This window comes from Heterodontus francisci, chromosome 30, assembly GCF_036365525.1.
Source record: "Heterodontus francisci isolate sHetFra1 chromosome 30, sHetFra1.hap1, whole genome shotgun sequence".
Lineage (NCBI taxonomy): Eukaryota > Metazoa > Chordata > Chondrichthyes > Heterodontiformes > Heterodontidae > Heterodontus > Heterodontus francisci.
Window position 1 is genome coordinate 59,906,803 of NC_090400.1, and position 12,056 is coordinate 59,918,858.

The 12,056-nt window shown below is 43.8% G+C and overlaps 1 protein-coding gene across 2 annotated transcripts in view; it reads right to left on the reverse strand.

Annotated features, from left to right (window-relative positions):
• Positions 1-595: 595 nt before the first annotated feature.
• ywhae1 (tyrosine 3-monooxygenase/tryptophan 5-monooxygenase activation protein, epsilon polypeptide 1) overlaps positions 596-12,056 on the reverse strand; it is a 57,406-nt gene continuing 45,945 nt past the window's right edge. For both annotated transcript variants that reach the window (XM_068010809.1, XM_068010810.1), the window contains exons 4-6: positions 11,731-11,937; positions 10,972-11,108; positions 596-1,608 (exon numbers count right to left, since the gene is read on the reverse strand). In XM_068010809.1, coding sequence (XP_067866910.1) covers positions 1,556-1,608; positions 10,972-11,108; positions 11,731-11,937 — 397 coding nt within the window. In that variant the 3' untranslated portion in view covers positions 596-1,555. The remainder of the gene's footprint in view (positions 1,609-10,971; positions 11,109-11,730; positions 11,938-12,056) is intronic.

Sequence of the window (12,056 nt, forward strand, 5' to 3'; positions counted from 1 at the left end):
CACGTTTGGAAGTTGCTGTCGAAGGAAAAAAAGTGTTCCTAAGCTAAGAAGGAAACCCACTCCAAATTACAAATAAATAGCAGCTGCTATAGAGTCTGTGGACACGTGCAGAGGCCTGGAACAAGGACAGAAATGACTCCACTTTATACACTCAAGGATCATCTTTTCAGCAAAGTAGCGAAGGGTTGCTGACATCAGTAGAACTGAAATTAGCATTAGTCAATGGCTCCCGGAGGGGAAAATAATCGCATCTCCAAAATCAACAATGTACAACAGCCAGGGTATAATATGGGGAGGCAATGCTGCACTGGACTCTACAAATCATGCCAATATCTAAAGCTACTGCCACATGATAAAGTACCAGTTTTGCAGAATATTTTCTGTAAGTCCGATTAACTAACTGATCTGTAATAATGCCAAGATTCTCCAACACTTCTCACTCCCCACAATCTTGCCTCAAATTCTGGCACTAAAATACTAAATGCCACACATAGGATAGTGAACAGGAACATCCCTTCAATTCACTGTGCTCTCTCTCAAGTCTATGAACAAACAGGCAACAGAGTCACAGACAGGATGAACAGTAAAAGAGATCTTAATTTAGGTTCTTTTATTTAAGTTTAATATTAATCCATGCTGTGTTTCAGTAAGAAGGATACAGTTCTGTATCGGTGGCTCCAGTCAGATATATCCAGTAGTACAAATTAGCTTCAAGTTACACATACTGAACAAAGAGAGAAAGAGAAGGGGAGGGGGAAAGAGGAGGAACAAGTAGGGGGAAAAAAATTGTTTTAACAAAGCATGCAGGCTTCAACAGCAGCTCAAACACGACCTGCTCTGCCAGGATGGACAAAAATAACAGCAAAGGACTATCCATGGATTGTAACTGTCATCTGCTATCTTCAGGGTTAATACACTGAAGGAAAACACTGTGCACATCAGGCTCACAGACTTTCAGAGCAAGCTATTTAACTGCTCACAAGCGACAGAGTTTTATTTGTTTAGCCACACTGGTCAATGCAAGTACATTTTTTGGAGAATAAAAGAAAAGCAAACCAAGAGCATGCAGTCGCCAAGAGGATTTAAGACGGTTTGGTGCATTGTAAACGCACAACACATTTAAAGGGCCAAGGGGGTCACAGCACACAAAGGAGCTGGGCTCGGGTGTCAATCATTGCAATTCACGACTGACCAATTCCAATGCACAGCTCAGACCTCGAATGGTAAAAAGGTGGATGCATGAATTATTCACAAAGCTGCATTAAATAGGATTGAACAGTTTATTCAAAAGGATTTGCAAAGAATTGTATCTAGTCAAGAAAACAGGTCCCAGTTAAACATCCATAGAGAGCCAGCATTGCTTTTAGATTTTATTTTAAACAAGTAAAAAAATTAAAATAAAAAAACCCAAAAATAATCCTCGGAACCCAAATGGGCACATAGCTAATTCTGAGGTCCAGCACCAACATCAAATTTACTGGTTCTCAGCTTGGACTAGGACTGTGGGGAGGGACAGGAGAGGGGCAGACAGGGTCTTCTCATTCGCCATGTCTTCTCACTGATTGTCGTCATCAACATCTTGCACCACATCTTTACTTGGTTCTTCACCTGTGCAGAAAGGAATGAGGCAAGAGGAAAGAATCAATTTACACACCGACAGCATATCTAAACACATCAGTGACAGCCTCCACAGCAGCAGCAGCTTTCCAAATACATGCAGCTTTCTAATGATTAGCTGTTGCATTCCAGCCACTGAAGCTATGGGCAATCTGCCCCAATCCATTTTCCACTTTTGGCCTCAGCATTCTTCAATCCTGCAAGGCGAGCCAGATTCCAACTCTGACAAGCAAGCTTTTGTCTTAAAAAGATCAGACAATTGATGTCTCCACACCACCTCCCACCCCAACACCAAAACCCAAAAAGAGGAAATGAAAACATCTGCATGCAGGGCCTGGCCATGAAATAACAGGACAGTTCTGCATAAACTGCAGAAATAAACATTGGACATAAAACTTTCTCAGTTGGCAAAGCATAATTCTATTCAAAAACTACAGATAGAAGGTTTGAGAATTTGTATTCAGCAAGAATAAAAGAAACAAAGGAACCAATAGATTATAAATTCCTGCCATTATGCCCATGTTCAGACCAGTAACAGACCATGTGGTTGGAGCATTTGGTGACTGTTACATTTCAAGTGTTGTGACATAAAGCAAATATAAGACATACTCATATGACTATACAGGACTCAAATTACTGACACATAAAAGCACAATATTCTTTCATGGGATGTGGGCCAGCATTTATTGCCCACCCCTAATTTCCTTCAAGGTGGTGCATGGGCATTTGCCAGCTTACTTTGGAATGGATTAATACCAGTTGAAATAGCACAGGGTGGAATTTCACAAACACAATGTGTTTGCAATCTGGTGTCCCACATGAGGCCAAAGCAAGTTAAGATTATCTTCTAAGTGGTCACTCACTACCTCTGGGAAAAATTTTCTATAATTCGTTATACTGGCTCATGAGTCCCATTCCCAATTACTCCAGCCAACGATTTACATACGGTGAGAAACCAGGAATAGCAGCTCCTTGAACTGTTCACAACTCTACTTCATGACCTGGATTCTAGTCAACTTATCCATTCTGGAACTATATTGGGGGTGGGGACAAGATAGCAGAATTATTACCTATGAAGAATTATTTGACTGTTAAGGCTGAGCAGCTTACTCAGAGCTAGCGATATGACCTCAATTCAAATATTGTTGGGATGCCCAATTGTGGAGTGAAACAAGCCACTGGTTCCAAAACCTTAAAGGCAACCTTGCTGCAGCAGGAGGGGGCATTATTACTTGCATCAAGAATTCAAACTGCAATTAAACACCATGCTTGCACCACTTAACCACAAAGCACATGTCTGCCAATAGTGAGAAGCAATGGTTGTTGGAATTATCAGGTTATTACCCATTTTTTCTGTGTTAGCTGGAGACTGCACTACTTTGCAGTAACACACCAATGCCACAAAGTTGCAGGAAGTCCTGAGGTTACACTATTTCACTCCCACCAAAAAAAACCTGAATGTAGGTTAGAATCAAGATCATTTTGTTCAAGTGAAAGGAAATGGATTTCTGTAAGCACAGGCTATTGCCCTGGTAACTCCAGTGCTGCTGAACTGCAAATCTTTAAAGCAAATACTGATGGAGTAGTTCATAACATAACTTTAGCCAAAATAGGAGAATTAGTTTAAAAATAGGTCAGAAGTATTAGAAAGATCAGACCAACTACAAGCACCAGAGCTTTAAAAGTAGAGGCATTATGCACAGTAGCTACTGCACTACCTCTTGCATTATACCAGGTCCATCAGTGTCCATATCAAGGGTGAATGGTGGGCAATGCATGAACTAGAATTACTTTTAAATTTGTATACTGGAAAGACTGAGGGAAGTGATGCAAGGGAAGACCAAGTCCCCCATCAGAATCAAAAAGTTTGGGTACAACTGATGGTCTGCATGCCCATCTATCAGTGGGTTAGTGCTACTCTCACCTCTGGGACCTGGGCTTCAATCTAATCCAAAACACTGGAGGAAATAGTTGCACATGAAACCAGTTATTGGTAGCCTCACTGCTGATAGGAGCCAAGCACGAGACTCTTCACAATTTCAGGCTAACCAGACAATTTAATGATGGTTGATGTAGGTAGAAAGTATCAAATTGATGCAAAAGGATACTATAAAGTTGGAGCACTAGGACATGTAATTGATGCTGTGGAGAGCAAGCCTGCTGTAATCAATGCTGCACCACATAGGTAATGGAAACTAAGGGTAGGGTTTTAATTCACAGCCTTGACAAAAAGAATGGTGGGGAGAGTGCCTGGCTTTATAGCTCTAGCACACAACGAATGACCATGGACAACAAGTGCTCACCAAAAGCTTTTGCAAACATTTCGCATCTCTATGGTTGGACTGCCTTATTGCTAAAAAGATCATTTACAATTAACCATCACTGATTTTAGCAAGGTTCTTTAGACCACTCATTGCATTGGTGAGGACCTCCTTTCAGCAGGGATGGGTGATTACAATACCTCTGGTGGGACTGGACCTACTCGAGATGCTTCACTCAATCTCTCAAATCACTAGTCTGTATAAAATAGGATAAACACAAAAACTAGTTTGTAGAGACACTACAGCTTTAGGAACAGCAAGCACACCAACAAGCCCAAGCAAAGAATGAGCGGATTAAATATAGAACAGAACTGCTCGTCTTGAGCATGCCCAGATTAACGGCAAAAAACTATCCTCCCTACAACACAATAAAACTACAGGGACCACAAATGAAGACAGCTGCCCATGATGCAGGGCTACAGATATTCCAGACTGCTTTTCCTGATCATGACTATAGATGGGACAACACTACAGCAGAAATGCACGAGTGGCTGAAGCCACAGACAGAAAGTAAGTCTGAGCATGCCCACATGTTGAATTGCAGCTCCTCCAAGTGTGTCCAATTCTAAGAGCACTGAGACAAGCCCAGCTGTGAGACGAGCCACACAGAGGTTAGTGCGAGATGGGGCAGATGTCACAATACCAGGCAGATATGAAAACCACAAATCCAATTTTAAGATTAAAATTTCCTTTCCCTTACTGGCCTAAAAATGTTTCGCTGGAGTTAGCAATTTAGGGATAGGGATAGAGTACTGCTTTTTCTTTGGCTGTAAGTTTTGTAAAGTTTTTCTCCCCAAGTTTATGTGCCACCTGTAGCATAGGCCATGCAGGCCCACTCCCTCACCCCACAGCTTTGGCTGTGCCATTATGAACTTGCTGCTAGGATGGAGGGCACAAGCACAGGAAGATATCTGATCTTCACTTGCCAACTCCCAGCAGTTTGCCAAGATCAGGTATGGCATGGGAGGCCAGAGCACCGAGTCGCAAATTCCCCAACATGGCAGAGCTAATTATAACCTCATGTCATTGAAGTTTATAGCAAGAATCACAAAATGGACCAGAATCAGCTAGTTACAACGTAATTTACTCTCCCCAGGGCTCCTGCCTGCCTCTCCAGGAAAAAGCCCCAACAATGCAACATTATAAACTAGTTTTAAAATGGTATTGTGACATCTTGGGTGATATGACAACTGCTTGGCATTTTTGAATGACTTACAAAGTAAAGATTACAGGGGGAATGATTGGTTCATATCCTTTAGGAATCTATTCAGGAAGGAGAAAGGAGTAGAAGATAAAAAGTCAGGAATGTGAATGTAGAATCAGAGAAATGTAATAGTAAATAACAAAGGACACATTAAAGCAAGAGATTCCTGAATGAAATAGAGAGATGTATGATGATACAGAGTGCCTAGTTATCTCAACACCAATTCGTGCCACTGAGGCTCAGAAAAGAGATCATTCACCCAGCAACCGACATTGGAGAAGCTGCTGAATGCAGACAGTCTATTAGGCAAAACCATTAACACTACACCCAGTGTTATATTCATAACAGGTCACAGAGTCACCGAGTTTTACAGCACAGAAACAGGGCCTTCCACCCAACGCGCCTGTGCCGACCATCAAACACCTGTCCTAACTAATCCCATTTCCCCGCACTTGGCCTGCAGTCCTGTATGTTATGGCATTTCAAGTGCTCATCTAAATACTTCTTGAATGTCGTGAGTGTTCCTGCCTCTACCACCTCTTCAGGCAGTGGGTTCCAGATTCCAACTACCCTCTGGGTGAAAAAATTTCTCAACTCCCCTCTAAACCTTCTGCCCCTTACCTTAAATCTATGACCCCTAGTTATTGACCTCTCCGCTAAGGGAAAAAGTTTCTTCCTATCTATCCTGTCAATGCCCCTCATAATTTTGTATTCCTCAATCAGGTCCCCCCTCAGCCTTCTCCGCTCCAAGGAAAAACAACCCCAGTCTATCCAGTCTGTTTTCATAGCTGAAATGCGCCAGCCCAGGCAACATCCTGGTGAATCTCCTCTGCACCCTCTCCACTGCAATCACATCCTTCCTATAGTGTGGTGACCAGAACTGCACAGAGTTCCCCAACTGTGGCCTAACTAGCGTTTTATACAGCTCCATCATAACCTCCCTGCTTTTATATCCTATGCCTTGGCTAATAAAGGCAAGTATCCTGTATGCCTTCCTAACCACCTTATCTACCTGTGCTGCTGCCTTCAGTGATCTATGGACAAGCACCCCTAGGTCCCTCTGACCCTTTGTACTCCCTAGGGTCCTACCATCCATTGTATATTCCGTTGTCGTTAGTCCTACCAAAGTGCATCACCTCACACTTCTCAGGATTAAATTCCATTTGTCACTGCTCCGCCCATCTAACCAGCCTATCTATATCGTCCTGTAGTCTAAGGCTTTCCTCCTCACTATTTATACCATCACCAATTTTCGTGTCATCTGCAAACTTACGACAGGCTCTCACGGTGGAGGAGGGGGGAGGGGGGGGCAAGCGGAGGAGAGAAGGGGGAGGGAGAGAAACAAGGGAGACAGACCGACTCTGGAATGGTTCCTGCAGATTGGAACATGGCAATTGTAACCCCACTATGAGAGGAGAAAGAAAATGGGGAACTTCAGACCTGTTAGTCTATCAGTTGTCGGGAAAAGCTAGAATCTGTAATAAAGGATGTGAGAACAGGATAGAGGTAGGAATGGGCAATGTCAACATGAAAGGGAAATCATGTTTAACAAACCTGTGGTAGATTTAGATTTTCAGAAAGCTTTTGATAAGGTCGCACACAAGAAATTAGTAAACAAAATGAGAACATGGGATTGGGGGTGTGGGGAGGGGGTGGAATATACTGGCATGGATTGAGAACTGGTTAATGGACAGAAAACAAAGTATGAAAAAGTGGGTCATTTTCAGGTTGGCAGGCTGCAACTGGTGGAATACAGCAAGTATCAGTGCTTGGGCCCCAGCTATTCACAAACTATATCAATGACTTGGATGTGGAGATTAAATGTAATATTTCCAAGTTTGCAGATGACACAAAACCATTTAGATTTAGATGTGAATATAGGAGGTATGGTCAGTAAGTTCACAGATGACACGAAAATTGGTGGTGTCGTAAATAGCGAAGAGGAAAGCCTTAGACTACAGGACGATATAGATGGGCTGGTAAAATGGGCGGAGCCGTGACAAATGGAGTTTAATCCTGAGAAGTGTGAGATGATGCACTTTGGAAGGACTAACAAGGCAACAGAATATATAATGGATGGTAGGACCCTAGGAAGTACAAAGGGTCAGAGGGACCTTGGGATGCTTGTCCACAGATCACTGAAGGCAACAGCACAGGTAGATAAGGTGGTTAGGAAGGCATATGGGATACTTGCCTTTATTAGCTAAGGCATAGAATATAAAAGCAGGGAGGTTATGATGGAGCTGTATAAAATGCTGGTTACGTCACAGCTGGAGTACTGTGTACAGTTCTGGTCACCACACTATAGGAAGGATGTGACTGCAATGGAGAAGGTGCAGAGGAGATTCACCAGCATGTTGCCTGGGCTGGAGCATTTCAGTAATGAAGACAGACTGGATAGACTGGGGTTGTTTTCCTTGGAGCGGAGAAGGCTGAGGGGGGACCTGATTGAGGTATACAAAATTATGAGGGGCATTGACAGGATAGATAGGAAGAAACTTTTTTCCTTAGCGGAGAGGTCAATAACTAGGGGACATAGATCTAAGGTAAGGGGCAGAAGATTTAGAGGGGAGTTGAGGAGAAATTTTTTCACCCAGAGGGTGGTTTGAATCTGGAACCCACTGCCTGGAGGTGGTAGAGGCAGGAACACTCACGACATTCAAGAAGTATTTAGATGAGCACTTGAAATGCCATAACATACAGGACTACAGGCCAAGTGCGGGAAAATGGGATTAGTTAGGACAGGTGCTTGATGGTCGGTGTAGGTGCGTTGGGTCGAAGGGCCTGTTTCTGTGCTGTAAAACTATGACTCTAAAACCAGATGGAAGTGAGAGTTGTGAGAAGGATGCAAAGATGCTGCAAGGGGCTTTGAAGAGGCTAAACGAGTGGGCAAAAAATTGGCAGTTCAAATACAATTTAGAGAAATGTGAGGTTATCCACTTTGGTAAGAAAAACAGAATATTTCTTAAAAGGTGATTGGCTGGGAACTGTTGAACTTCAAAGGGACTTGGGCATCCTTGTTCCCGAGTCACTGAAAGCTAACATGCAGGTACAGCAAGCAATTAAGGTGGCAAATGGTATGTTGGCCTTTATTACAAGAGGATTTGAGTATATAAGTAAAGATGTCTTGCTGCAATTATATAAGCCTGTGTGTAGTTTTGGTCTCCTTATCGAAGGAAAGATGTACTTGCCATAGAAAGTGCAATGAAGGTTCACCAAACTAATTCCAGGGATGGAGGGATTGTCCTATGAGGGAAGATTAAATAGACTTGACCTTTATTCGCTGGAGTTTAGAAGAATGAGAGGTGATCTCATTCAAACATACAAAATTCTTAGAGGGCTTGACAGGGTAGATGCAGGATGTTTCCCCTGGCTGGGGAGTCTATAAACAGGAGACTTAGTCTCAGAATAATGGGCAGGCCATTTAGGACTGAGATGAGGAGGAATTTCTTCACTCAGAGGGTGGTGAATCTTTGGGAATTCCATGCCCCAGAGGGCTGTGCAGGCTCAGTTGAAAATGTTCAAGACTGAGATTGATAGATTTCTACATATTAAAATCAAGGGTTACGGGGATAGTGCAGGAAAATGGAGCGGCACAGTGGTTAGCACCGCAGCCTCACAGCTCCAGCGACCCGGGTTCAGTTCTGGGTACTGTCTGTGCTGAGTTTGCAAGTTCTCCCTGTGACTGCGTGGGTTTCCGCCGGGTGCTCCGGTTTCCTCCCACAGCCAAAGACTTAGATTAGATTAGAGATACAGCACTGAAACAGGCCCTTCGGCCCACCGAGTCTGTGCCGACCATCAACCACCCAATTATACTAATCCTACACTAATCCCATATTCCTACCAAACATCCCTACCTGTCCCTATATTTCCCTACCACCTATCTATACTAATGACAATTTATAATGGCCAATTTACCTACCAACCTGCAAGTCTTTTGGCTTGTGGGAGGAAACCGGAGCACCCGGAGAAAACCCACGCAGACACAGGGAGAACTTGCAAACTCCACACAGGCAGTACCCAGAATCGAACCCGGGTCCCTGGAGCTGTGAGGCTGCAGTGCTAACCACTGCGCCGCCCCAAACTTGCAGGTTGATAGGTAAATTGGCCATTATAAATTGCCCCTAGTGTAGGTTAAGTGGTCGGAGAATGGTGGGGATGTGGTAGGGAATATGGGATTAATGTAGGATTAGTATAAATGGGTGGTTGTTGGTCGGCACAGACTCGGTGCGCTGAAGGGCCTGTTTCAGTGCTGTATCTCTAATTAAAATAAAATCAGCCATGATCTCATTAAATGGCAGAGCAGGCACAAAGGTCTGAATGGCCTGCTCCTATTTCTTGTTATAAGAGGAGAAGGCAGGTGGGGGTGGAGAGGAAAGAGGGGAGGGAGGGAGAGGGGGAAACAATGAAACCAATGCTTGGCGTATGGGGACAGAAAAGGCACACGACATACTGTCAGACTCAAATATACACATCAACTCCTAGTCACCTTGGGAGTGAAATCTCAGAACTGAAGATTGAATTTAAGAGTTTAAACACAGAGCAAAAACAGAAGAATGATTCTGGTTTCCAAAAGTTAAATTGGCCCCATAATCAACATGCCGTAAAAGCCACCTTAACTATCCCAGAGGAGGCAGAGATGATTTACGATATATCTGAACCAAATTTTTTTTTAGCTTAAATGTTTGAGTCTGGGAAGTAAGCAGCACAGGGAATTAGAGATTTGTTGCTGCTAGATATAGCTAGAGCCAATTTCCTTAAAGCAACCTATTTTGGTAAATACTCAGAGCCAACCAGATGATGCTGGGCAATAATCATGAACCGAGGCTGGGAGCTCCCCAAAGTGCCATTCAGTAGATGAAACATAGTACACCATTAACTCCATACTGGTCAGCCAACAAGCTTTTCCTCTGCCCACAATATCCTTAATACAAAGCACCAGCGCATGGCACCTGAGTGGTGTGACCTGGACTCAGGCACACACCACAGTGAGGAGACTTCCTGGAGCACAAGTCTTGTGCAGCTCCCAAACAGCTAGTCAAAGCATCATCAAGAGGGGCAACCTCAGTCAGGATAAGGAGCATGGCTATAGGAAGGGGAGAAGCAGCTGCAGCCGTTCCTTAAAAGCAGCTTAAGTGGGTTTCAGGCCCAAGGCAAGGAGAAATTTCAACCCTTGTAAATACTAAAAAGTTGAGTTGGGCCAAGATCTGTCAATTTCTGTTCTGATGAAAGGTCATCAACCTGAAACATCAACTCTGTTTCTCTCTGCGCAGATGCTGCCAGACCTGAGTATTTCCAGCATTTTCTGTTTGTATTTCAGATTTCCAGTGTCCACAGTAATTTGCCCTCATTTCCTGTCAATTTCAGATGGCCAAGGGTCCTTTGGTGAAGACTCGAGCAAAGATCCTTGCAACTAAACTGGGATAATTTGGTGAGGGAGCAGGCTAGAAGAGTTAAAGCTTTCTAAGAAGAGCCCCAATAGCTCATCTTTTCTATTTCCTCCCCCATTTCCCTTTGAATACATCCAGACATGAAATATCCCAGATAGGAAAAAGGCTTCCTTCTTAGGTTGGCTGCAGTAGTTTGATGAGTGTAGACAAGTGGGCACAAGGGATCCTTGCAATATTTGCACTGAAGATTCCCCAGAGCTGCTGGGGTGTGGATTTAATCACTTCAAACAAACATTTAGGCCCTCTCCAACTCTGGTTTCAGTAGGGTGAGGGTGAAGAATTTTACGGAGCAAAACAAATAGGGAATCTACTGCATTCATTACTGCATGAAAGAAAGATAAGGTTCCCTGCAAATCAGCAGCCTTTTCTGGTTACGTACCATCTCCCTGCATGTCTGAAGTCCATAGTGTCAAGTTGTCACGTAACAACTGCATAATGAGTGTGGAGTCCTTGTAGCTTTCTTCACTCAAGGTGTCCAGTTCTGCAATTGCATCATCAAATGCTGCCTTTGCCAATCTGTGGGGTGAAAAGGCTTTTTATTTTATTGCTTCAGCCAACTTAATATAAGATTTCGCAACCCAACTGGCACTAAGCACTTCAGTCTCAACACAGCTGACCTCAAGTCCACCACTTTCAGTAGAGTGGTTCACTGGGTAAAAGCAGCAGCCTTTTTGCACCAGCAAAGACGAATGACCTGTTGCTGTTTTGGCAGCGATGTGCGAGAAGGAATGCTAGCCTGGGCACCAGAAGTCCCTTGAAAATGTGCCACGGGACCTTTTAACGTGCACCCGAACAGCAGGAATAAGTGGACAGGACCTCAGTTTAACATTTCATTCAGCCTCTTTAAAACACTGTAGCAATCCCTCATTATTCCACTGGAGTATCAGCCTAGAGTGGGGAGAGAACTCCACTCAGGACTGAATGTGATCAATGGAGCCCAGCTGGCATTTTGCTCTCCACAGCTGAAACACTGGCTATCTCACTGTCCAGCCTCTCAAGAGGGGCCATTCAGATGACGTACCAGAGGGCAACTATAATGTGCATCAGCAATTTTAGGACAGGAGGCTGTAACCACAAGTTTCAAATTCATCCAAAAAACCCTTTACCCATTGCTCCAGTTTGTGTATCTTGTACATACCTGCAGGCACGTTCAGGGGAGTTGAGGATTTCATAATAGAATACAGAGAAATTCAAAGCAAGGCCTAAGCGGATGGGGTGCGTCGGCGGAAGTTCCGTCATTGCAATATCACTAGCCGCCTTGTAGGCGACCAGGCTGTTCTCTGCTGCCTCCTTCCTGTCGTTCCCTGTTGCAAACTCTGCCAGATACCTGTGGTAATCACCTTTCCTAAAATCATAACAAAGGACAATCAGTAATCCCTGGCCAGGTCACCATAACGGTTTCAACTATAATGGATGTTATCTACATGGATTTCAGTAAGGCATTTGACAAGGTCCCACATGGCA